Here is a 22,393-nt window from a genome sequence, read left to right as displayed (position 1 = left end):
TAGTGGGACTGAGAGGAGGGCCTCCCCAGAAGATCTTCAAGCTCGTGCCAGTTCATAGAAGGATAAAACACAAGATACAGGACCTTCTCAGTGGTGGCCCCTCATCTATGGAACTCCCTCCCCAGTGAAATTAGATCGGCCCCTTCCCTCCTGGCCTTCAGAAGAAAAGTTAAAAACATGATTTTGGGATCAGGCCTTTGGTCAGTAATGGGACCAGTACAATCAGAAGAAAATAAATTAACTGTGATGACTCGGACTGTTCTTGGATTATGACCTGGATTATGTGATTTTAAATTGTTGTTTAATGTGATGTTTTAATTGGTTGGTTTTAATATTTTTGTTTATTTATCAATGATATGTGTGCACACGCCATCGAATTGTTGCCTTTGTAAGGCCGCCCTGAGTCCCCTTCGGGGTTGAGAAGGGCGGTATATAAGTGCGGTAAATAAATAAATAAATAAAAATAAATATTCAGCACTTTGGGCTGCTAGCTTCTAAAAATTGGTGTAAGGTATCTTCTGCCCTTTCTTCTGCCCTTTCCTTCCCTTAATTTTGGAAGGACGATGGTGCCTGACCAAAATACTATGCATTCCTCCATTTTTAAAGCTTTCTTTATATGCATTCATGATTCACCTTTTATAGTTGCTTTTACCAAAATTTAAATCGTTTAAAAGAAAGTGAGATGAGAAATTGGGAGCGGGGGAGCGAATGGATTGTTTCCAAACTGCATGCTATACTGGATCTGAGTATTGTAACCCTCAGAACTTGTTGGACTACATTTCCCATTACGTGCTCTATATAAGCAGTTGGGAGAGTCTAATGCAGGCATGGGCAAACATCAGCCCTCCAAGTGTTTTGGACTTCAACTCCCACAATTCCAAACAGCCTCAGACCCTTTTCCTTTTCCCCCTCAGCTTAACTGCCAGAGAGGGAAAAGAAAAGGGCCTGAGGCTGGTAAGAATTGTGGGAGTTGAAGTCCAAAACACCTGGAGGGCTGAAGTTTGCTCATGCATGATCTAATATATGTTTCCGAATTCCAAAACCATTGATTATTTTTTCCTGGCAGGGGGGGAAAAGTACCCTTGGTTTGGATGTGGGTAAATATATAATCCTGATCTTACCCCCTTCTGTGCTGCCTGTAAATCTATGGTGGTTTGATTTCATCCCACTTTGTGCACTCTTTCAGCATAGTCCCGACACAACCTCATCATGTACTCGCCACATGGTGACCCACTATGCTGTATTTCTCTATTGTCTTGGTTCCTCTTCTATTGCCCTTAATACCCAATCTGATTCTGACCCTACGACTGTTCCTTTTTAGGTCCTCATTCCTGAAACAACCATCTTCTTTTGACCTCATGCAGCATTCCTCAAACTTTTAAGAAGTGCTTGCAATCTCATAATAGAGATTTCAAAGTCCAGAACACCTGGTGGGCCAAAGTTAGCCCATACCTGGACTAAGGGCATTGGGGGAGGGCAAAGTGAACAGGGCCAGATATAATTCTTAGGCATGGGCAATCCATGGTTCTAAAGTATTTACAAAGCTAGGTGTTGTGACTCAGCTTGACTCTGAGTCTGAAGCTGAGCCTGACTTTGGGCCTTCTGAGCCTGACTTCCTGCAGGATGATGAGGAGGCTGATGGGTTATAGATTCCTGTACATGTTTCAGATGGGGCTTTATTTATTTATTTATCGAGTCATCAGCAACCAGTCATTTATATTACATTTCTAACAGAACAAAGCAAATAAACAGACAAGATACAGAAATACAAAATACAGAATACAAAATTTATGAGTTTGGTAGTTGATTAAATGTCCTTTGACCAGTATCTGGCCACTTGGAGTGCTTCTGGTGTTGCCGCAAGGAGGTCCTCCATTGTGCATGTGGCAGGGCTCAGGTTGCATTGCAGCAGGTGGTCAGTGGTTTGCTCTTCTCCACACTCGCATGTCGTGGATTCCACTTTGTAGCCCCATTTCTTAAGATTGGCTCTGCATCTCGTGGTGCCAGAGCGCAGTCTGTTCAGCGCCTTCCAAGTCGCCCAGTCTTCTGTGTGCCCAGGGGGGAGTTTCTGATTTGGTATCAGCCATTGGTTGAGGTTCTGGGTTTGAGCCTGCCACTTTTGGACTCTTGCTTGCTGAGATGTTCCAGCAAGTGTCTCTGTAGATCTTAGAAAACTATTTCTTGATTTAAGTCGTTGACGTGCTGGCTGATACCCAAACAAAGGGATGAGCTGGAGATGTCACTGCCTTGGTCCTTTCACTATTGGCTGCTATTTCCCGGCGGATGTCAGGTGGTGCAATACCAGCTAAACAGTGTAATTTCTCCAGTAGTGTAGGGCGCAGACACCCCGTAATAATGTGGCATGTCTCATTAAGAGCCACATCCACTGTTTTATTGTGGTGAGATGTGTTCCACACCGGGCATGCATACTCAGCAGCAGAGTAGCATAGCGCAAGGGCAGATGTCTTCACTGTGTCTGGTTGTGATCCCCAGGTTGTGCCAGTCAGCTTTCGTATGATATTGTTTCTAGCACCCACTTTTTGCTTGATATTCTGGCAGTGCTTCTTGTAGGTCAGAGCACGGTCCATCAGGGCACCTCACCGGGAAGGTGTAAGTGAAGGGCAGCGCAAGCTGCAAGTGTCTGGGGTGCCCAGGGTATGGAAAAAGAGATAGAGTGGCTCTGGGCCCAGAAAAACACAACTCTTTTACCTGTCTGGCCCGCCCTTGTATCCTATTACCGTACCTCCTCCTCTGCCTCTCAGATCTCACTCTTGAAGACTGCAGTGAAGCGGTGCAGGTGCGCAGGTGCGAGATCTGAGAGGCAGAGAAGGAGGTACAGTAATAGGAAAATTACCATGTTGAAATCAAATCTGATGCTTTTAAAATTTTTATTTGGTGTGCGTTGGAAGAAGGGTAGTCTTATACAACGAGTATCCCAAACTCTATATTTTAACTGGAAAAGTTGGGGGTTGTCTTATACGCCCAGTCGTCTTATATGCCAGAATATACGGTAGTTGTTATACTTCAGAAACTTTGTTTTTGTGACTGCCACAAACTATATTGAATTGGTTGAGACTCTTATCAGATAAAAACTAGAGCAAAATGTTCTGTTTGATGTCTGGCAAAAACAAAGTTTTTGCAGTTTAATAAACTTTTCCCATGTTTTATGATAGAACCAATTAGTAAATGACATTTATAACCCAGGGTCAAAAATTATGTTACATAGTGTAATTTGCTTGAAAGTAAACACTGAATTTAGTGGATTTACTTATAAATAGAAATACATAAGAGGCAGTGATAGCGCAGCAGGTTAAACCACTAAGTGACAGAACCTGCTGACTGGAAGGTCAGTGATTCGAATCCATTGTTAGCTTCCTCCAACCTAGCAGTTCGAAAATATGCAAATGTGAGTAGAGCAATATTTATTTATTTATTTACTGTATTTGTATACCGCCTTTCTCAGCCAATTGGCGACTCAAGGCGGTTTCCAACAAATCAGTACACATAAAACATAATATAAAATTAAGAAATTAAACAGTGTAAAACACCAAAGAGCAATAGGTACTGCTCCGGCGGGAAGGTAACAATGCTCCATGCAGTCATGCTGCCCATATGACCTTGTAGGGGTTTACGGACAGTCCCGGCTCTTTGGTTTAGAAATGGAGATGAGCACCACCCCCCAGGGTCAGACACGACTAGACTTAATGTCAAGGGGACACCTTTACCTTTAGACTTCCCTCTGGTTTTAATCCTGTTCCTTTTTAAGATGCAGTATCTTCAAACCTTACAATTAATTGTAATCTTAAGAGGCTACTTCAAAAACATTTTATCCACATGAGTTTTTTTTCCAAAAAGAAAACCAGTTTAAAGAAGAAGTCCTTTCTCATATTATTTCTGAATGTTTAGATCAGGGGTCCTCAAACTTTTTAAACAGAGGGCCAGGTCACAGTCCCTCAAACTGTTGGAGGGCCGGATTATAATTTGAAAAAAAAAATGACTGAATTCCTATACACACTGCACATATCTTATTTGTAGTGCAAAAAACACTTAAAAACAATACAATAATTAAAATGAAGAAGACTTTAAACAAATATAAACTTATTAGTATTTCAATGGGAAGTGTGGGGCTGCTTTTGACTGATGAAATAGGCTTGTTGTTGTTGTTGTTGTTGTGTGCTTTCAAGTTATTTCAGACTTAGGTTGACCCTGAGCGAGGGCTGGGTAAATGACCTTGGAGGGCCGTATCCGGCCCCCAGGCCTTAGTTTGAGAACCCCTGGTTTAGAAAATGTGCCCATTTTACAGCAAATGAGATCTCTATTTTTAAGATGGTAGGGATTTTTTTTTTGGAGAGATGCTTTCAGATAGTTATAGTATGATATTTTTTTTGCAGTGATTAGATTATTGCTTCCAACATCTTAGGAGGAACTTAAGAGGGCAGGTCCCATTGCCTGGGGATGTGCAATTCTGAGTGGGGTGGGACGCCTTCTCCATGCATGAGCTTCATTTAGATAAAAATCTATGAAATGTATGAAATGTCGAACATTAGTTTCACATTCTTGAACCAGATCAACATGCAATCCACAGTGACGTCTTTGTTAGACAGATTCAAAGACTGCATGCCCTTAGCTTCTACACAAAAGACATCTCAGGTCAACTGGAGAGACAGCTGAGGCTGCAATCTTTGCTCCCCAGAGTCACAATCAGGGCTGGCAGAAGAAATTTTGCCACCTCAACCTGTGGGTCCCCAGGTGTTTTGGCCTACAACTCCCAGAAATCCCAGCCAGTTTACCAGCTGTTAGGATTTCTGGGAGTTGAAGGCCAAAACATCTGGGGATCCACAGGTTGATAACCACTGGACTAAGATAAAATAGAAGATGAAACTCTTTCTATAGTTGGCAGGGTGAAAATTGGAGAGAGTACCTGTGCTCTTAATAGTTGTTTAGAAGAGGAAATTTCAGCATGTGATCCTTGTGATCTAGTTCTCTGACAAGCAACACTTATTGAAAACCCTACTTCTATGCAACCATTAAAGATATAGCAGAAAATGTTCCAACAAATGCAAACATTTTTTATTCAGGGGAATATCTGGGTTGCAGCCATCAACGCCCCCTGCCAGTATTTGCCTACTGAGGCGATTGCTTCACTTGCCCTAATGGATCTTAACTATTATATTTCCCCTCTTCCCATTCTCTTCCAGTTCCCCCTGCATCCCTCTCCTGTCTTCCTGAATCCTGCTTTTGCACTTATGAGCATGGCAGCTAAAGTGTCTCAAAAAGCCCAACCTGTGCCCTGATGCAACCTGTTGTCATGTCGTCCTCACCCCAACTCTGCTTGTTTTGCTGTAATCTTAATCTGTCAGATTAAAGGACTGGGATCTTAAGAAAGATTGCCAATCTGCCTCTAATCAGACGCCTTTCGGGTTTTGCCTTGGTCTGGGAATGATCAGTTCTGTCCATATGTATTTTGTTTGGGATGGATGTTGTTCTGTCTTTACTCCTCAGGATGGGGTTTGTATCCCTTTCCCATTTATATTTGTTCATCCCTAGAAAAGAAAAACTTGGCTGACCTGCCTGATTGTATGTATTTGCATTATCACCACTTGTCCTTTTGTTTCCACTTCTCCAGTTTTCCAGAGTGTCCAGAGCGGCTGGTGGCCATCCGAGACAAACTGCTGCAATGTGGACTGCTGGAGCGCTGTGTCCCAGTGCTGGTGAGAGGGACTGGCCAAGGGCAAGCAGGAATTTGGACAGAAAGCTTATAACTAAGGGAGAATTTTCCGATAGTAAGAGTTGCTTGACAATAAATGTGTTGCCTTCGAGTGTGATGGAGTCTCCTTCTCTGAAGGTTTTTAAACTGAAGCCTGATGGCCTTGTGTCAAAAATGCTTTAGTTGTGTATTCCTGCAATACTGTTAAGTGTTATCTAGGATTGCAATACTACTACTACTACTAATCTATATAAATAAAAATGTAATGTTCATTTGTGGGATTAACAGAACTCAAAAACCACTTGATGAATTGACACTAAATTTGGACACAATCAGGCCAACGAGTGACCATCACTCATAAAAACACTGAAAAACACAGCGGAAGAAATTTAAAAAGCCAAAAATAAAAAATACATTACTTCCATGCACAAAACCACACACACACACACACACACACACACACATATATATATATATGCAGACAGACATATATACACATATACACACTGTGGCCCAGTCTGGTGATCTGGAAAATATAGTAATGAGAAAGTGTTGGTTTCTAATATATGTAATGTCTTTATGCTTGTGGGTAAACAGTATTCCTTGTTGTTGTTTTTTTGTCAGTGTTGATGTGGAGATTGTCTGGTTTGCCTACTCTGGAACATGCAACATATAGTTGTTCTTTTTTAAAATCTATGATACTATATCTGTGTGTGTGTGTGAATCATATATATCTATCTATATCTATGGCTGGATGGCTCTTTGTCAGGAGGGCTTTGATTACGTTTTCTTGCCCTCGTGAAGGAAGTTGGATGGCCTGAAGTATTTTCTATTGGTCATGGGGGTTCTGTGTGGGAAGTTTGCCCCAATTCTATCATTCGTGGGGTTCAGAATGCTCTTTGATTGTAGGTGAACTATAAATCCCAGTAACTACAAACCCCAAATGTCAAGGTCTATTTCCCCCAAACACCATATGTGTTCATATTTGGGCATATGGAATATTTGTGCCAAGTTTGGTCCAGATCCATCATTGTTTGCGTCCACAGTGCTCTTTGGATGTAGGTGAACTACAACTCCCAAACTCAAGATCAATGCCCACCAAACCCTTCTAGTGTTTTCTGTTGGTCATGGGAGTCCTGTATGCCACGTTTGGTTCGATGCCATGATTGCTGGAGTTCAGAATGCTCTTTGATTGTAGGTGAACTATAAATCCCAGCAACTACAACTCCCAAATGACAAAATCAATTTTTTGAGTGAAGGACATATATTGGGTTGTTAGGTGTATGCTGTCCAAATTTGGTATCAATTGGCTCACTGATTTTTGAGTTCTGTTAATCTCACAAACAAACATTACATTTTTATTTATATAGATATTTGAGTAGTGTGAAAAGGCTACTGATTCATGCTGTCAGTTACATCACAATATTGTTAAGATTAAAGTTGGGGAAAGAAGAGAGTGGGTGAATCAGAAATCTAGCTTTCCTTTTGCAGTTATTGATGCCCCTCTCTTTCCTTACAGGCCCGAGAAAGTACTGAGGAGGAGATTCTTTTGGCTCACAGGTGAAAGCAGATGTTGAAGTTGGGTGGGATTGAGAGTTAGGGAGGCAGTGGTTAAGATATTTGAATGTCTAATCCGCTGACATATATTTATATGCTTCTTAACAGTCAGGAGTACTTGGCACTGATGAAATCAACCGAAACAATGAGCGAGGCTGAGCTAAAATCCCTGTCAGACACATTTGATTCAGTTTATCTACATCCGGTGAGTATCCCCAGAGTTGTATGTGTTTGGTGTATAAAACTAATGAAACACAAGTCTGCTTTCTGTCTAGGAATCTCTAGATCCTCTAGCTCCAACTCAATGGCAAAAGTTGATCACAGAGTCATATTGGAGGACCTAGAGTTTCCTAGAGAGAACATATTGATCAAATATGCAAATAATGACAACTGCAAAAGTGAAACCTACAAATGTGGAGGGCAAACTGTATTTCTTCTCTTATGCTGTTGCTTTTTTTTTATCGTGTCAGGAGCGACTTGAGAAACTGCAAGTCGCTTCTGGTATGAGAGAATTGGCTGTCTGCAAGGACGTTGCCTAGGGGACGCCCGGATGATTTGATGTTTTTATCATCCTTGTGGGAGGCTTCTCTCATGTCCCCGCATGAGAAGCTGGAGCTGATAGAAGGAGCTCATCCACCTCTCCCCGGATTCGAACCTGCGACCTGTCGGTCTTTAGTCCTTCCGGCACAGGGGTTTAACCCACTGCGCCACCAGGGGCTACATATGCTGTTGCTGTGATGTGCCTACTGTGCAGCAAAACCTGGGCAAAGGAGGAAAATGTGAGAGTGGATGAATTTGTGTGGCACCAGGGCTAAAAACAGTTAAAACGGGGTTGTAAAACCACAGTTCATACGATGCTTTGAGCCTTTGATCCCCAGCAGCCTTAGGCCCCTTCTACACCGCCATATAATCCAGTTCAAGGCAGATAGTCTGGAATTTATATGGCAGTGTAGAAGTGGTCTCAACCACCCTGAAGGGTAGTGTCAGGTTGATGTGATAGTCCTTGCATGCCATCTTTTCCTGGAAGTGCCATCATTCCCAGCCCCTATAACAAGTAGCAAATGACAGTCAACTGGTAGGAAGATTTGTTTGCACACCTTCAAAACATTTCCAAAAGGCAACTGAGCAGCAGATCCCAGAAGGGATGGTATTTCAAGATGGTTTCTCTTCCATGGCCACATGCCTTCTCCAGACAAAAGTATACCTGTGTATGATATTTGGCTGCAACTTCCAGCAGCCCTATCCAGGGTGGTGGGAAAATAACAGCTTCATTGGCTGCCGATAAGTTGCCGAGCCAAATTCAAGGTGCAGGTTATGACCTATAAAGCCCTAAACGGTTCGGGCCCCGTCTATCTTCATGATCACATCTCCCTCTATGAACCGGTGCATACTTTAAGATCGCTCCCACCACTGTCACAAGCACGGTTGGTGGGGACGAGAGAGAGGGCCTTCTCGGTGGTGGCCCCTTTCCTCTGGAATGTCCTTCCTGGGGAAATAAGACAGGCCCATCCCTCCCCTCTTTTCATAAGAGTCTGAAGACCTGGTGGTTTAAACAAACCTTTGAGAATGACTAGTTCTAGCTCTGCCCCAGATTCTGTTGAAATTGGCCATATCTTCTTCTACCAATTACTCAGGTCACTCTCTTCTGTTAGGCCCTGGAAATGTACAGCCATAGACATGTAGACTAATTTCCCGGGCCCTCTAAAATCACAGTAGCCCGGCCTGGCCTTTTAAACTGCGTTGATCAGACATTATTATTTTAAATATATGTGCTATTGTGGTTTTAATGCTTATACTGTTTTGTTAATTTTATGTTTATGCTGTTTTCTTTGTGTGTATTGATTATGCTACTTAGAAATCGCTCTGAGTCCCCTTGGGGAGATAGAGCGGTATATAAATAAAGTTTAGGTCTAGGGACGGAATGGCAAGAAACTTGGGGTTTTAATGAAAAGGAGGTAACAAAAGGAGTGCTATGGGACACTATGAAAGCGGTGGCTAGAGGATTATGTATAAAAGAGACAATTAATCTCAAAAAAAGGCAAGAAGAAAAGGAATCTAGAAAAAGAAACTGAAGAAATAGAAAAAGCATATGTAACAAAGAGAGATACATGAACTTATGTAAGGTTGAGAGCAAAAAAAGAGGAACTGGATAAAATGGAAATAGACGAAGTACAAGAAAATTTAATATATTTAAGGAGGGAATATTTTGAATTTAGTGATAGGAATTCCAAGATGTTAGCCAAATCCACACAAAAAAAGAAAATGGAAGGTATGATAAATATGATAAAAGATAAAACAGGTAAATTATATATATAAAGTTTTGTTGTTGTAATGGGAATTGCAATCCAGTAGTACTTAGAAGGCTGCCTAATTCCCACCTGTCCTAATAAAATGGCTCATAGTACACATTGCAAAGACAGAAAGAGCACTGGGTTTGACACTTGTGTAATAATTTGTGGGAGGTCACTATTGACTACAACTCTTAAGACCTGTGTAGGCAAGCTGTTAAGCTGTTGGCTGATATAAAAGTTCTGTTTCATCCTCTGGAGTGAGTGTCAGCTATTGCTGGAGCAGGAGTTGTGAACTGATTCTCTTCTCCATTCAAGAATTCCTACCGCTGTGCCTGCCTCGCTGCTGGATCCGTCCTGGAGGTTGTGGAGAAGGTCTGGTCTGGGGAGCTCCGTAATGGGCTTGCTGTGGTCAGGTAGGGCAAAAGTCAGGTGTTTTGGACATTATTTCATTAAGCAGATTTTATTTTAAATGTGGTTGTGAAGTTCCACCTGGGATATTGCATAAAGATCTCTTTCTAATAAGGCAGTGTTCCTCACCCTGTGGGTCTCCAGGTGTTTTGGCCTACCAGTCCCAGAAATCCCAGCCGGTTTACCAGCTGTTAGGATTTCTGGGAGTTGAAGGCCAAAACATCTGGGGACCCACAGGTTGAAAACTACTGTAATAGGGTTTGGGTGGTGAGCATACAGTTTTCCTATGTGTCATGCACAGAAGAGATGATAAGTCATGATTCTTCTGACTCATGATAGATGTCAAGAACCATAAATCAGTTTTCCATCCTGTAGCTTTATTTATTTATTTATTTATTTACTTGCTATATTTGTATACCACTCTTCTCAATCCTGGGGCGACTCAGAGCAGTTAACAATAGAAAAATTCAATGCTCAAAAACATCATAAAACAGTTAAAAACAAGTAAATCAGTAGCATAATAAACAGTCAATATAAATCAATAAAACATCTCATTAGTGTCTCATAGTTAAATCAAGATTCAGTTTCATCGTCCATTTGTTCCATATTCCTATGTTCGTTACACTGCCTATTCAAATGCCTGCTCGAACAACCAGGTCTTCACTTTCCTCCGAAATGTCAACAGGGAAGGGGCCAATCTAATATTTGTAGGAAGGGCTTTGGGACAATCATGAATTTCCCCCTGGAATCATAGGAAATGTGCGCAGCTTTTCCTTTAAGTTGTGTAGCTGGCCTAGAAAACTGCATTGTTTTTCAAAAATCATACAGCTTTTCCTGAAAATTGTGCAACTTTGGAAATAGAAAAGAAAATGCTGCAGTAGTCAAAACTGGCAAAAGCTGAAGCTTCTGTAAACCTAAGTTTCCTTTCATGCTGTCTAACATTTGAGCTGCACAACAGTTGAAGTTGCAAAGGATGCAGCCACAACACTGAACTCTTTTCTGTGCATTGCAGAGCTGCACAATTTTTCAAACTCTTGCGTAGTTTTAGAAAGCTGGACAGATTGTATTATGCTGGAAACACACACACACAAAGTTCCTGCAAAGTTGTCAACATACAATTTTTCTTCCTTTGAGCTCCTAATTTGACCCCAGTCTGGAAATGTATGAATTCTGATCCTAGCACATGTAAGCAAGCTCCAATTGTGCTATGCTCCCAGTGTGCTATGCCTGTCTAATAATAATAATAATAATCATCATCATCTTTATTTATACCCCACCACCATCTCCCCAATGGGGACTCAGAGCGGCTTACGCGAGGCCAAGCCCAAATAACAAATTACAATAGAATAAAACCAAAAACACAAAGCGAAAACGCGAACAATAAACAACAATACTAATACTATTCTCTTTCTACCAGCCGAAAAAGGAACAATTTTTCTGAGCCACAAAATGAGAAAACAGATTAAGTTTTAAGAAAGCAGATTTAATATGATATCTAGAGGAAGCTTCTGGGTATAGGCTGGAACTAAATGTTAAATTAATACATGCTTCCCAGTGTGTTGTTGCTTGTGTACAAGGATGATACATGTGAGTACATACTGATCTAACCCTGCCACGTGACACCTTATAGTCCTTTGCTTCCAGGATATTTTTTTCTCCAGACAATTTTTAAAGTCTTTGATTCTGGGCTGAATAAAACTGAAAACAAATAGAAAGCTGGGCAAAGTTAATAACCCATTTTAGTGCCTTAAATTTCATATCTACTGCTGAAAGCATGAGGCATTTTCAATAAATATGCTTATTGGAGCTCCCGGTGGCACAGTGGGTTAAAGCGCTGAGCTGCTGAGCTTGTTGACCGAAAGGTCACAGGTTCAATTCTGGGGAGTGGCGTGAGCTTCTGCTGTCAGCCCTAGCTTCTGCCAACCTAGCAGTTTGAAAACCATCAAATGTGAGTAGATCAATAGGTACTGCTCAGCGGGAAGGTAACGGCGCTCCATGCAGTTATGCCGGCCACATGACCTTGGAGGTGTCTATGGACAATGCCGGCTCTTTGGCTTAGAAATGGAGATGAGCACCACACCCCAGAGTCAGACATGACTGGACTTAATGTCAGGGGACAACCTTTACCTACATTTACCTATGCCTATTCTGTTTTTCCCCCCTACTTTTCCTAGTTTTGACCTTTTTAAAGATCAACTTGCAGGAGGAAATTTGCTTTATCATTGGACTTGGGTTGTGCATATTTAACTGTGATATGGAATATGTAACCTTTTTGTTCAACCCATTTCTATTTCTGTGATAGAACTGCACTGATACTGTGTGATGTTTTGCTTCTAGCCTCTGTAGATCTCTAACGTTGCATTGAAATGGAAAAAATTGCTCGCTGATGAACTTATTTTGCATCACTTCTAATCACTGTCATAGCCTGGTGAAGGGATGACCCATTCTTACGAAACCATATATTAAAATAAGTTTGTAAGGTGCCATAAGATTCTGTCTTAATTTGATAATTTCCTCTGGTTTTGTGTTGTGCATGCGCTGAGCCTTTTGAGGGTATCTGTCTAGACATCTCAATAGACAAGAGTTCATGCCAACACAGTTTTAAAGTCTGGCTGAGTGTCAGCTGCATTAAGATCACTCTGACCAAAAGGTCATGAGTTCGAAGCCAGCCCGGGTTGGAGTGGGTTTCCAACCAATTGTGTAGCGTGTTGCCGACCTTTGCAACCTGAAAGACAGTTGCATCTGTCAAGTAGCTACCTGGGCTTCCTGACATCCAACCCATGACTTTCTCAAGTTCTGTCAGGAGTCAATTTCTGACAGCATGAAGACATCAAAAATTCCCTCCGTGACATCCTGACTGAATCATCCTGGCTGCCTCAATTCTCTCTGTGTGACATTTTGAAGCCAGCAGAGGTCACTGAAAATCTTGTATTGGAACTTGTGAAGCAACAAGCTCTAATAAGGAAACTGAGAAGAGCGGGGAGTTGGGCAGGAAAGGTGTATAAAAGGAAGTGGAGATGGGAAAAAGTCAGTAGTGTCTTTCTTTGCTGCAGAGATACAAGCAATATATCAATTTCAAAGCAAAACCGGCTTGTGAGTGGTCATTTAATATTGCTATATAGATCCTACAGTCTTACAGATTGCCCCATGTTGCTTCTTTGCTCTTTCAGGCCACCTGGACACCATGCTCAGCACAACAAGATGGATGGCTACTGTATGTTCAACAATGTAGGCATTGCAGCCCAATATGCCCGGAAGAAATTGGGGGCCGACCGGTGAGTAGCAGGACCCAAGCCTGAATTGCCTACAGTTTCATGGGTTAGCTCAAAGAACGCCAACATTGTCTGAGTTTCACTTCATATTCATCATGGTTGCAATACTATTATCTTTGCCTACAGGACTGCTAAATAATTATTGGAGTAATCTATTCTGAACACGTGAAACATGTTTGAAATGTCAGGATTTATATATTGAATCAGATGTTACATTTTCAAGTAATTGCCTGGTTATTTGATCTGAGGTGCCTCCTTACAATAACACCAGCCAACACATAATGTGGTGCCTCAAATGCTAACCCTATTTCTGGGTATATTTAACCTGCTGATTCCAAAAATGGCACCAGCTTTCACCTGTCAGTTCTAGTTTTTGAGACACAGAACATATGACATCTACCAGCGACCATCCGATCCAGAGAAAATCATGATAACCATATCTAAAAAACTAGAGTTGATACTGTTTATCCTATGCCTTTTTTTAAATTGATGCCCCAAATAACCCCAAGAATAGACCTTAAAACTAAGATGCCAAGACTTGTTGTTGGGCTGTGTAATTCACCATCCAGTTATAATCCATTTCAATTTCTGATTAAAAGATCAGTGAATTCAGTAGGCCATAAGACAGTGGTTCTCAACCTGTGGGTCCCCAGATGTTTTGGCCTTCAACTCCCAGAAATCCTAACAGATGGTAAACTGGCTGGGATTTCTGGGAGCTGTAGGCCAAAACACCTGGGGACCCACAGGTTGAGAACCACTGCCACAAGAGAACACCTCTGTAGGAATATCTGGATTGTTGATAGTGACTCTATTGGTGGTTTCTGCCAGAAGCTGATCACAGAAGCACTCTGGACATATTGCTGTAATTGAATCTTCAAAAATTAAATTAGCAAATGTAGAGAGCCTGAAAGTATACCAAATAGCTGAATTTTGATGACTCTAGAACTTCCTCAATGTGAGGAATCTTTGCCTTCTCTAGATGTTGTTGTAACTCTTTGTCATCCGTCATTATTACCTCTACTTGCTGGAGCCAGGCATGTAGCCGGGGGGGGGGGGGGGCTTGACTCAGCCCCCCCCCCGACCCCCCCGAAAAAACTCACCTCCCCCCCGAATTGAAATCCTGGCTACGGGTCTGGCTGGAGCTGATGGAAGCTGCAGTCTCAGCAACACATGAAGGGCAGTCCATTTTCCCTTTCAGAGCTAAGAACAATACCCAGGATCCTGGAAACTGTAGTTCAGTGGGTCTGCCCAAATCTGTCTGTTTAGGATCCCAGTCCTCCTGAAAGACTACAGCCAGCAGAACATCTTGGAAGGATGCTGCTGACAGTGAAGGCTGATCCTAAATTCCTTTTCTCTTTTCAGGGTGCTTATTGTTGATTGGGATGTGCATCATGGCCAAGGCACCCAGTACTTATTTGAAGATAATCCCAGGTGTGAAATGCAAGGGTCGCTTTGGTTAAAGGGTTCTGTGGGGTGGGGGAGAGGGAGGCTCAAAGAGGGGGCTGGAGAGCATGCCATGTTGGATGGAAAATTAGGAGTTAGCAAAGGAAAGGGGTAATCAAATATGGGCTTGAACACGGATTGCTGTTGCCTGGCTGTTCCATCACAGTTTCTCCTCTGGTCTCTTTTCCTAGTGTCCTTTATTTCTCCATCCATCGCTATGAAGGTGGCAACTTCTGGCCACACCTCCCCGAGTCCGACAGCCATGCCGTGGGCAGAAGTCGGGGAGAGGGATACAACATCAACGTGCCCTGGGACCAGGTAAGGAAATGGGGTGCATGAGGTGTCTTCAAACAGAGTGAGACAAATGCTAGGTAGATGCTGCGTTGGAGGAGACTAGATCGCTCTCTTTCCAGGACCATGGAGGCTTGTACCCACATTTCTACCCAAAACCTTTTGGCAGTCATGCCCTTCAAAGTTTTTTTGGGAGACAACAATGGTTAGTTTGCTCGGATTTAATGCCCCTTTCAGCCAGGAAAGAAGCTCTTTTCCTGACCATCTTTAAAATAAACATGAGGGGGACTAAAAATATCCCCCAGGACAGCAAAATGTCCAATAGCACCCTTGGAAGAGAATGAGTCTAATCTCAGCATCAAAGGGAATCATTTTGGATTCCATTCTCAGCATCGAAGGGAATTATTGAATATTTTGGATTCTAATTTCAGCATAGCCTTATTTGTGTGGGGGAGGAAGAATTTATTTGTCAGGTCCAGATCATAAAGCTGCTATTTTAATCTCTGTCCCTCTAGATAGGAATGGGGGATGCGGACTACCTCGCTGCCTTTTTGAATATCCTGATGCCTGTGGCCTTAGAGGTAAGAAATTCAACAAGACATCACTGGCAAATCCTGCATAAAATGCCCTTTGACACACTTTATCTCACCCTTTAGTGTAATTAAACCCCATTGTTTTGTCCCACCTGAACCTCCCACCAGATACACAACACTACTTACCTCACCTAGGGTTTTAAAATATTTTAGTCTTTGCAACTGGCCCTGCCCACCTTGATCAATTACTATGATTTTACATTGCTTCTTGTGTTTATTTTGTATTTTTCTTTTATTATTTTTATTATATTTTATTGATGTATTATTTTATGTTGTATATTTGCTTTGTTGTAATGGTTAGGCTTGGCCTCATGTAAACCGCCCCGAGTCCCCTTGGGGAGATGGTAGTAGGGTTCTTTTATTATTTTTATTATATTTTATTGATGTATTATTTTATGTTGTATATTTGCTTTGTTGTAATGGTTAGGTTTGGCCTCATGTAAACCGTCCCGAGTCCCCTTGGGGAGATGGTATTATTATTATTATTATTATTATTATTATTATTATTACTTATTTACTTATTTACTTACTTACTTACTTCAGTCCTGCTGTGCTCCCATAACTGAGGGGCCTTTTAAAGGTTTTTTTTTTTTAACATAACCTGCCTCAGAGGTTGAGGGATGGATGAGACTGGCCAGTGACGTGGCCAGCAGGATTTGTGGTGTAAGCATATGGTGGCACCTTCTCTCTTGTTTTATTTCAGTTTCAGCCCCAGCTGGTACTGGTTGCTGCTGGTTTTGACTCTGTAATTGGTGACCCCAAGGTATGAAAATATATCTGCTACTCTCTGCAAGATAAGTATCAGCATATTTCTCCTTTCTAAAGGGAACGGAGAACTGTTATTTAGGGCTTGTGCCTTTCCCTTCTATGCACTCTAAACATGTTTTGGGAATGTGTTCTGGGGTTAGACAGCCCAAATATGGGCCTGTGAGAATGATGTCTAATGGAGGGGTTTTTTTCTGCCTGGTCTGCTGTCTGCACAAAGCCTTTAGGTTATTTTAATCCTTAAAACTATTTCTGTAGTACAATCTACTATTTTATTCCTCTCCCATTCCTTCCAAAGAATAAGACCAGTTAAAGAGTCCTTCCTTTGCTCCCATAGGGAGAAATGGCCACCACCCCTGGTTGTTTTGCTCACCTGGCACATCTGTTGATGCCCCTGTCTGGAGGCAAGCTGGTTCTGTCTCTGGAGGTAAGTGATTATTATTTCTGTCTTTGGGTGGTGAGGCTACTGGTCACTTCATGGAAGAGCAATGCTAATGAAAGGCTCTTCTTCCTTCCATTCCTCAGGGTGGGTATAATCTCCAGTCCTTGGCAGAAGGAACCTGCACAGTCCTCAAGGCTCTTCTTGGAGACCCTTGCCCTCTGCTGGACTCACCCCTTGCACCATGCAGAAGGTGAGAAAAGATTTTTCCCTCCTCAAGTGTTGTCCCCACCCCCAGGCTGCATGCCTCCTGCTGATTGGCAATCTCTAAATATTTTCTCTCCCGGCAGTGCCCTCCATTCAGTGTCCCAGACGCTTGCAGCTCACAGCAAATTCTGGAAAACTCTAAGAAGGCTCAGTAAGTGCCTGGGCTGAGACCTATTTTCCCCATTCCATTTATATAAATAAAAATGTAATGTTTGTTTCTGTGAATAACATAACTCAAAAACCACTGGGCTAATTGACACCATATTTGGACACAATACACATATCAGGCCAACAAGTGACCATCACCCATAAAAACACTGACAAAGACAGCAGAAGGGACTTAAAAAGCCAAAATATAAAAAATACATTACAACGTATGCACAAAACCACATATATATGCAAACACACATATACACACATAAACACAAATATACACACATACACATATACACACAACACATATACACAGACTGGGCCACAGCAATGTGTGGCAGGCAGAGGCGGCCCTAGGTAATTTTCAACGGTAAGCAAACAGTATTTTGGCGCCCCCCCCCCAACCAATCATTGATATATTTGTTTGTCATGGGAGTTCTGTGTGCCATATTTGGTTCAATTCCATCATTGGTGGAGTTCATAATGCTCTTTGATTGTAGGTGAACTATACATCCCAGTAACTACACTTGCCGCATTTGCTCCCTTGCCTGGCCCGCTTTGGATCCGGAGGCGTGCCTGAAGACCCCAGCGTGTTCACCAAAAGTCACCTCTTCTCCTGACTTTTTCCTCAGCCATTGGGACCGAGAGAGAGAGAGAGAGAGAGAGACAGAGGTGGAGATGCCCACCTTTCCTGAAGGTAGGCGCAAAAACAAGGGAGGGAGCGGAGGTGGGAGATACCTCCAGTCGGAGGGGCTCTCTCTCTCTCTCTCTCTCTCTCTCTCTCTTGGTCCCAATGGCTGAAGAGAAAGTCAGGAGAAGAGGCGACTTTTGGTGCGCACACTGGGGTCTTCAGACATGCCTCCGGACCCGAAGCAGGCCAGGCGCGGCGGCTCCGTCCCTTGGCCCACCTGCGGATTGGGGAGAGGAGAGGAGGCGGGTGGAGCACCGGGGGATCGGGAAAGGGAGCCGGTCATGGGGAAGGGATCGAACGCAGAGAACGATTGAGCGCCGGCTCTGCTCACGCACCCGGTGGCCGGGTGGAGCAGGAACGAGAGGGGCTATGCGAGGCTCAAGGGCCCAGCCCCTTTGGGAAGAGGATCGCCCAGCAGCGAGGCAAGAAAGCCGAGGCTCCCCCTGGACTGCTAGGGCTGTTGTGAGTTGAGGGGGCGCTCCTCAAGTGGCAGTTGAGGGGCATTTACAGAGGCGACTCTGTGCCCCTGGCAAAAAAAAGTGTTCTGCGACCGCTTACTTCGCGCAATGGACGAGCCGCCCCTGGTGGCAGGGGACAGCTAGTAAGCAATAAGAAGTCCAATCCCAGCCACTTTGCTGCAAAATGCATGACCCCATAAAACCTCTACAAACCTCTTCCTTTTCTCCTCCTAATAATGTGATATAAATTGCTATATCTGCCAATTCCATTACCCATGTCTTTGGGAAAACGGTGTATGTCCTTCAGGCAATTCTGTGGCATACTTCCACCAGAAGCTATAGAGTTGCATTGGAGAATCTAACAAATTCGTAGAGAGGTATCCTGTTAAGGAATGTCTGTGTCCTCCAATGCAATAGTGGTATGCTGGAAACAAAAGAAAGTTAAATGAATGGATGGTTGGATCCATGTTTTGGTTGTATCTATGGTTTTAGGTCTTTACTAGGCATGTGCAATCCATGGTTCTTTTTTTTAAAAAAATAGTCTTTATTGGCTTTTCTATTAATACGTATACATGGTTCTAAATGGCTCTAAGTACTTATAAAACTAAAGTTCTGGTGGTGAAAGCTAGGAGGCGCTGGTGCTTTGCTTCTACTGTGTTGCTAAAGTTCTGGTGGTCAAAATTTCAGAACTAACAAAATTTTCAAAATTTCATTATAAATGGCAGTTCCTAATTGGTTTTGTCATAAAAAATAATCAATAATGAAATAATAATGAAATTTTGAAAGTTTTGTTAGAGTTCTGAAATTTTCACCACCAGAACTTTAGCAACACTGTAGAAGCAAAGCACCATCGCCCCCTAGTTTTCACCACCAGAGTTTTAGTTTTATAAGTGCTTTAGAACCATTTAGAAGCATGGATTGCACATGCCTAGTCTCTACAGATATGAGGGCCTTACTGTTTTGATAGCAACATTGGTCTGTTGTAATGTATACCATCTCGAGTTCCACTACAATGTAAGTAATGAAATACCACAGGTGCCGAAGTGCCTCAAGAGAATGGAGAAGTCAGTGTAACCTTGCAACCACTCAGCACCCCATCTGTCAATGAGATCCTGTCCAAGTCAGCAGCTGAACTGATGAGACCCCTGCCACCTTCACGCACAGGGATGGTCTATGATGAGAAGATGACAGAGCATTACAATATGTGGGACAGGTAAAGACTGGTTGAATGGGCTCTTTATTACCCATCCCTTATGTCCTCTGTATCTGTATTTGTGCTGTTAGTATAAGAATACTGTTAAAAAGGGACATAGGAACGTGTCCAGAAGAGGGTGACTTAAGTTCTGGAAAGCATGCACTATGGGGAACAGCTTAAAGAGTTTGTTTATGTTTATCCTGCATAAGAGAAGGATGAGAGGAGACATTATAGCCATGATTAAATATTTGAAGAGGGAGAGGGAGCAAGATTGTTTTCTGCTGCCCTGGAGACTAGGATTGGGAGTAATAGATTCAAATTACAGGAAAGGAGATTCCACCTGAACCTTAGGAAGAACTTGCTGATCTTAAGAGCTGTTCAGCAGTAGAACTCTCTGCCTCAGAGCATGGTGGAAGCTTCTTCCTTGGAGGCTTTTAAACAGACTGGATGGCCGCCTGTCAGGGATGTTTTGATGGTGTTTTCCTGAATATCAGGGGATTGGACTGGATGACCCTTAGAATCTCTTCCAACTCTATAATTCTATGATAGTGTCATCCATGAAATTGGTATGTGGATTTCCCTTTCCACAGATGCTTCTTGGGGGATGGAAATAGTAGCTCACTTTAGATGGCTGCTTACAGATTTCCTTCCAAGTTCTTCGTGGGGCTGATGGTAGTCCAACGCATATGGAAGGCCAAAGCCTTCTCATCTCTACTGTAGATGTTACTGGGACAGGTGGGACATATTTCTTATGTATTTATTTATCGTGTCAGGAGCAAGCCAAACAGTTGTATTGCATTTTTAACAAGCAAACAAACAAACAAAACACAAAGTTTGCAAGCTTGGTAGTTGATTAAATGTCCTTTGACCAGTAGCTGGCCACTTGGAGTGCCTCTAGTGTTACTATAAGAAGGTCCTCCATTGTGCATGTAGCAGGGCACGGGTTGCATCGCAACAGATGGTCTGTAGTTTGCTCTGCACACTCGCATGTCATGGATTCCACTTTGTAGCCCCATTTCTGAAGGTTGGCTCTGCATCTCATGGTGCCAGAGCGCAGTCTTTTCAGCGCCTTCCAAGTTGCCCAGTTTTCTGTTTGCCCAGGGGGAGTCTCTCATTTGGTATCAGCCATTGATTGAGGTTCTGGGTTTGAGCCTGCCATTTTTGGACTCTTGCTTGCTGAGGTGTTCCAGCGAGTGTCTCTGTAAATCTTAGAAAACTATTTCTTGATTTAAGTCCTTGACATGCTGGCTGATACCCAAACAGGGGATGAGCTGGAGATTTCACTGCCTTGGTCCTTTCACTATTGATTGCTACTCCTCAGCAGATATTAGGTGGTGCAATACCGGCTAAACAGTGTAATTTCTCCAGTGGTGTAGGGCGCAGGCACCCTGTGATAATGCGGCATGTCTCATTAAGAGCCACATCTACTGTTTTAGTGTAGTGAGATGTGTTCCACACTGGGCATGCATACTCAGCAGCAGAGTAGCATAGTGCAAGGGCAGATGTCTTCAAATATTTCTAATTATTTGATGAAGGTGCAAAGAAGACAGCTCATCTCTATTTTAGCATGTGTACCACATGGAAAGTTAACTTGTTTGGAGTGAATTGAGGTAAACACTTGCCCAGACTTATTGGATGAAATTCAGGGCGTTCCACTGGATAATGGGAACAAGGTGCTTCAGTAGTAAGGCCAACAACTTGTTTGTTAGACCTCTATCCAGATAAATGTGGACCTGGTGGCAGATGTGAAGGCTTTTTTGACAAGAGGGGTGTGTTTCAATGACTTAAGGAGGTAAGCAAAGTATGATCCTTGTGATAAATACAAATCTCTGGGGCTGTTTCTGTAACCCTTCATCCTCCCACATAAAAGGCTTAAGAGTGGAGAATCAACACTCTGAGATGTTGTGTGGTTTCTGGGCTGTGTGACCGTGTTCTAGCAGCATTTTCTCCTGGCGTTTTACCTATATCAGTGATTGGCATCTTCAGAGGATCAGCACTCACTCTTGAATTTCAGAGATGTTTCCCTTGGGTCCTTGTCTCTCTTAGCATGTCCTCTCTTTCCTCGCAGTCAACACCCAGAGTTGCCTCAGAGAGTCTCCCGAATCTTCCAGCGCCACGGGGAGCTACGTCTCACAGAGCGGTGCTGCCGTCTCTCAACTCGGCTTGCCTCTGAAGAAGAGCTTCGGATGTGCCATAGGTAGGGACAAGTCCCTGTTTACATGCCGGTTTGAGCCCTCTGGACAAACATGGGGAGTTTGGTAGGTGTAAGACTTTAGGAGGGATCTGATTTATTGACCTCTGAAAGTGTATATCCTAACTCTAGAACCAGACGTCTTACTAACTCTGCCTTTTTCTTCTCTTCTCACACTCCAGCCTGGCCTATGTGGAGACAGTGAAGTCTACAGCCACCATGAAGCCCCGTGACCTGCATCGCCAGGGTGACCAGTACAACTCCATCTTCATCTGCACCAGCTCCTATGAATGTGCCCGGCTGGCGGCTGGTTCCGCCTTCAATGCAGTTGAAGCCGTGTTCTCTGGGGAGGTGAGCTTCACCCTCTGTGTGGGGCAAGGATGCCGTGGCAAGTGCTTCCTCACTGGGGCTAGCCATTTTGGAGGCACAAAAGCACGACATAGGGAATCTTATTTTTGCTATTTTCAAATAGACTGACAGACGTAGCCCCTTACATATTTCTGCTCTGTAAGGTGGGACTGTAAAACTTTGCAGGAGGGTCTTTAACATTTTTTAAATACCTTTATTAATAGATATTTTCCAAATCATATAAAACATCATACACAGTAAAAGCAAGCAAAATATAACTGCAACCTATAATAATTCTACAGACTACAAACAACTATACTATAGCACAACACACACTGCAAATGAAAACAAAAAATGAGAAAGCAAAATGACTTCTAACTATCC

General features: G+C 42.9%; 1 protein-coding gene across 4 annotated transcripts in view; it reads left to right on the top strand.

Annotated features, from left to right (window-relative positions):
• HDAC6 (histone deacetylase 6) overlaps nt 1-22,393 on the top strand; it is a 57,960-nt gene that overhangs the window by 15,399 nt on the left and 20,168 nt on the right. For 3 of the 4 annotated variants that reach the window (XR_009630672.2, XM_060763143.2, XM_060763144.2), the window contains exons 5-19: nt 5,627-5,711; nt 7,227-7,267; nt 7,373-7,469; nt 9,871-9,968; nt 13,134-13,238; nt 14,598-14,666; nt 14,870-14,996; nt 15,485-15,550; nt 16,266-16,325; nt 16,665-16,754; nt 16,853-16,959; nt 17,057-17,124; nt 19,311-19,488; nt 21,539-21,667; nt 21,844-22,012. Coding sequence is in view for 3 of the 4 variants with exons in the window: in XM_060763143.2 (XP_060619126.2) it covers nt 5,627-5,711; nt 7,227-7,267; nt 7,373-7,469; nt 9,871-9,968; nt 13,134-13,238; nt 14,598-14,666; nt 14,870-14,996; nt 15,485-15,550; nt 16,266-16,325; nt 16,665-16,754; nt 16,853-16,959; nt 17,057-17,124; nt 19,311-19,488; nt 21,539-21,667; nt 21,844-22,012 (1,489 nt within the window). In the remaining variant the exon portion in view is untranslated. Of the gene's footprint in view, nt 1-1,022; nt 1,098-5,626; nt 5,712-7,226; nt 7,268-7,372; nt 7,470-9,870; nt 9,969-13,133; nt 13,239-14,597; nt 14,667-14,869; nt 14,997-15,484; nt 15,551-16,265; nt 16,326-16,664; nt 16,755-16,852; nt 16,960-17,056; nt 17,125-19,310; nt 19,489-21,538; nt 21,668-21,843; nt 22,013-22,393 lie in introns of those variants that run through there. The other variant, XM_060763145.2, reaches the window with a different exon arrangement.

The sequence above is a fragment of the Anolis sagrei genome, chromosome 2, assembly GCF_037176765.1.
Source record: "Anolis sagrei isolate rAnoSag1 chromosome 2, rAnoSag1.mat, whole genome shotgun sequence".
Taxonomy (NCBI): domain Eukaryota; kingdom Metazoa; phylum Chordata; class Lepidosauria; order Squamata; family Dactyloidae; genus Anolis; species Anolis sagrei.
Note: the sequence above shows the minus strand (reverse complement) of the source record. Positions and strands in the feature narration are given on the sequence as shown.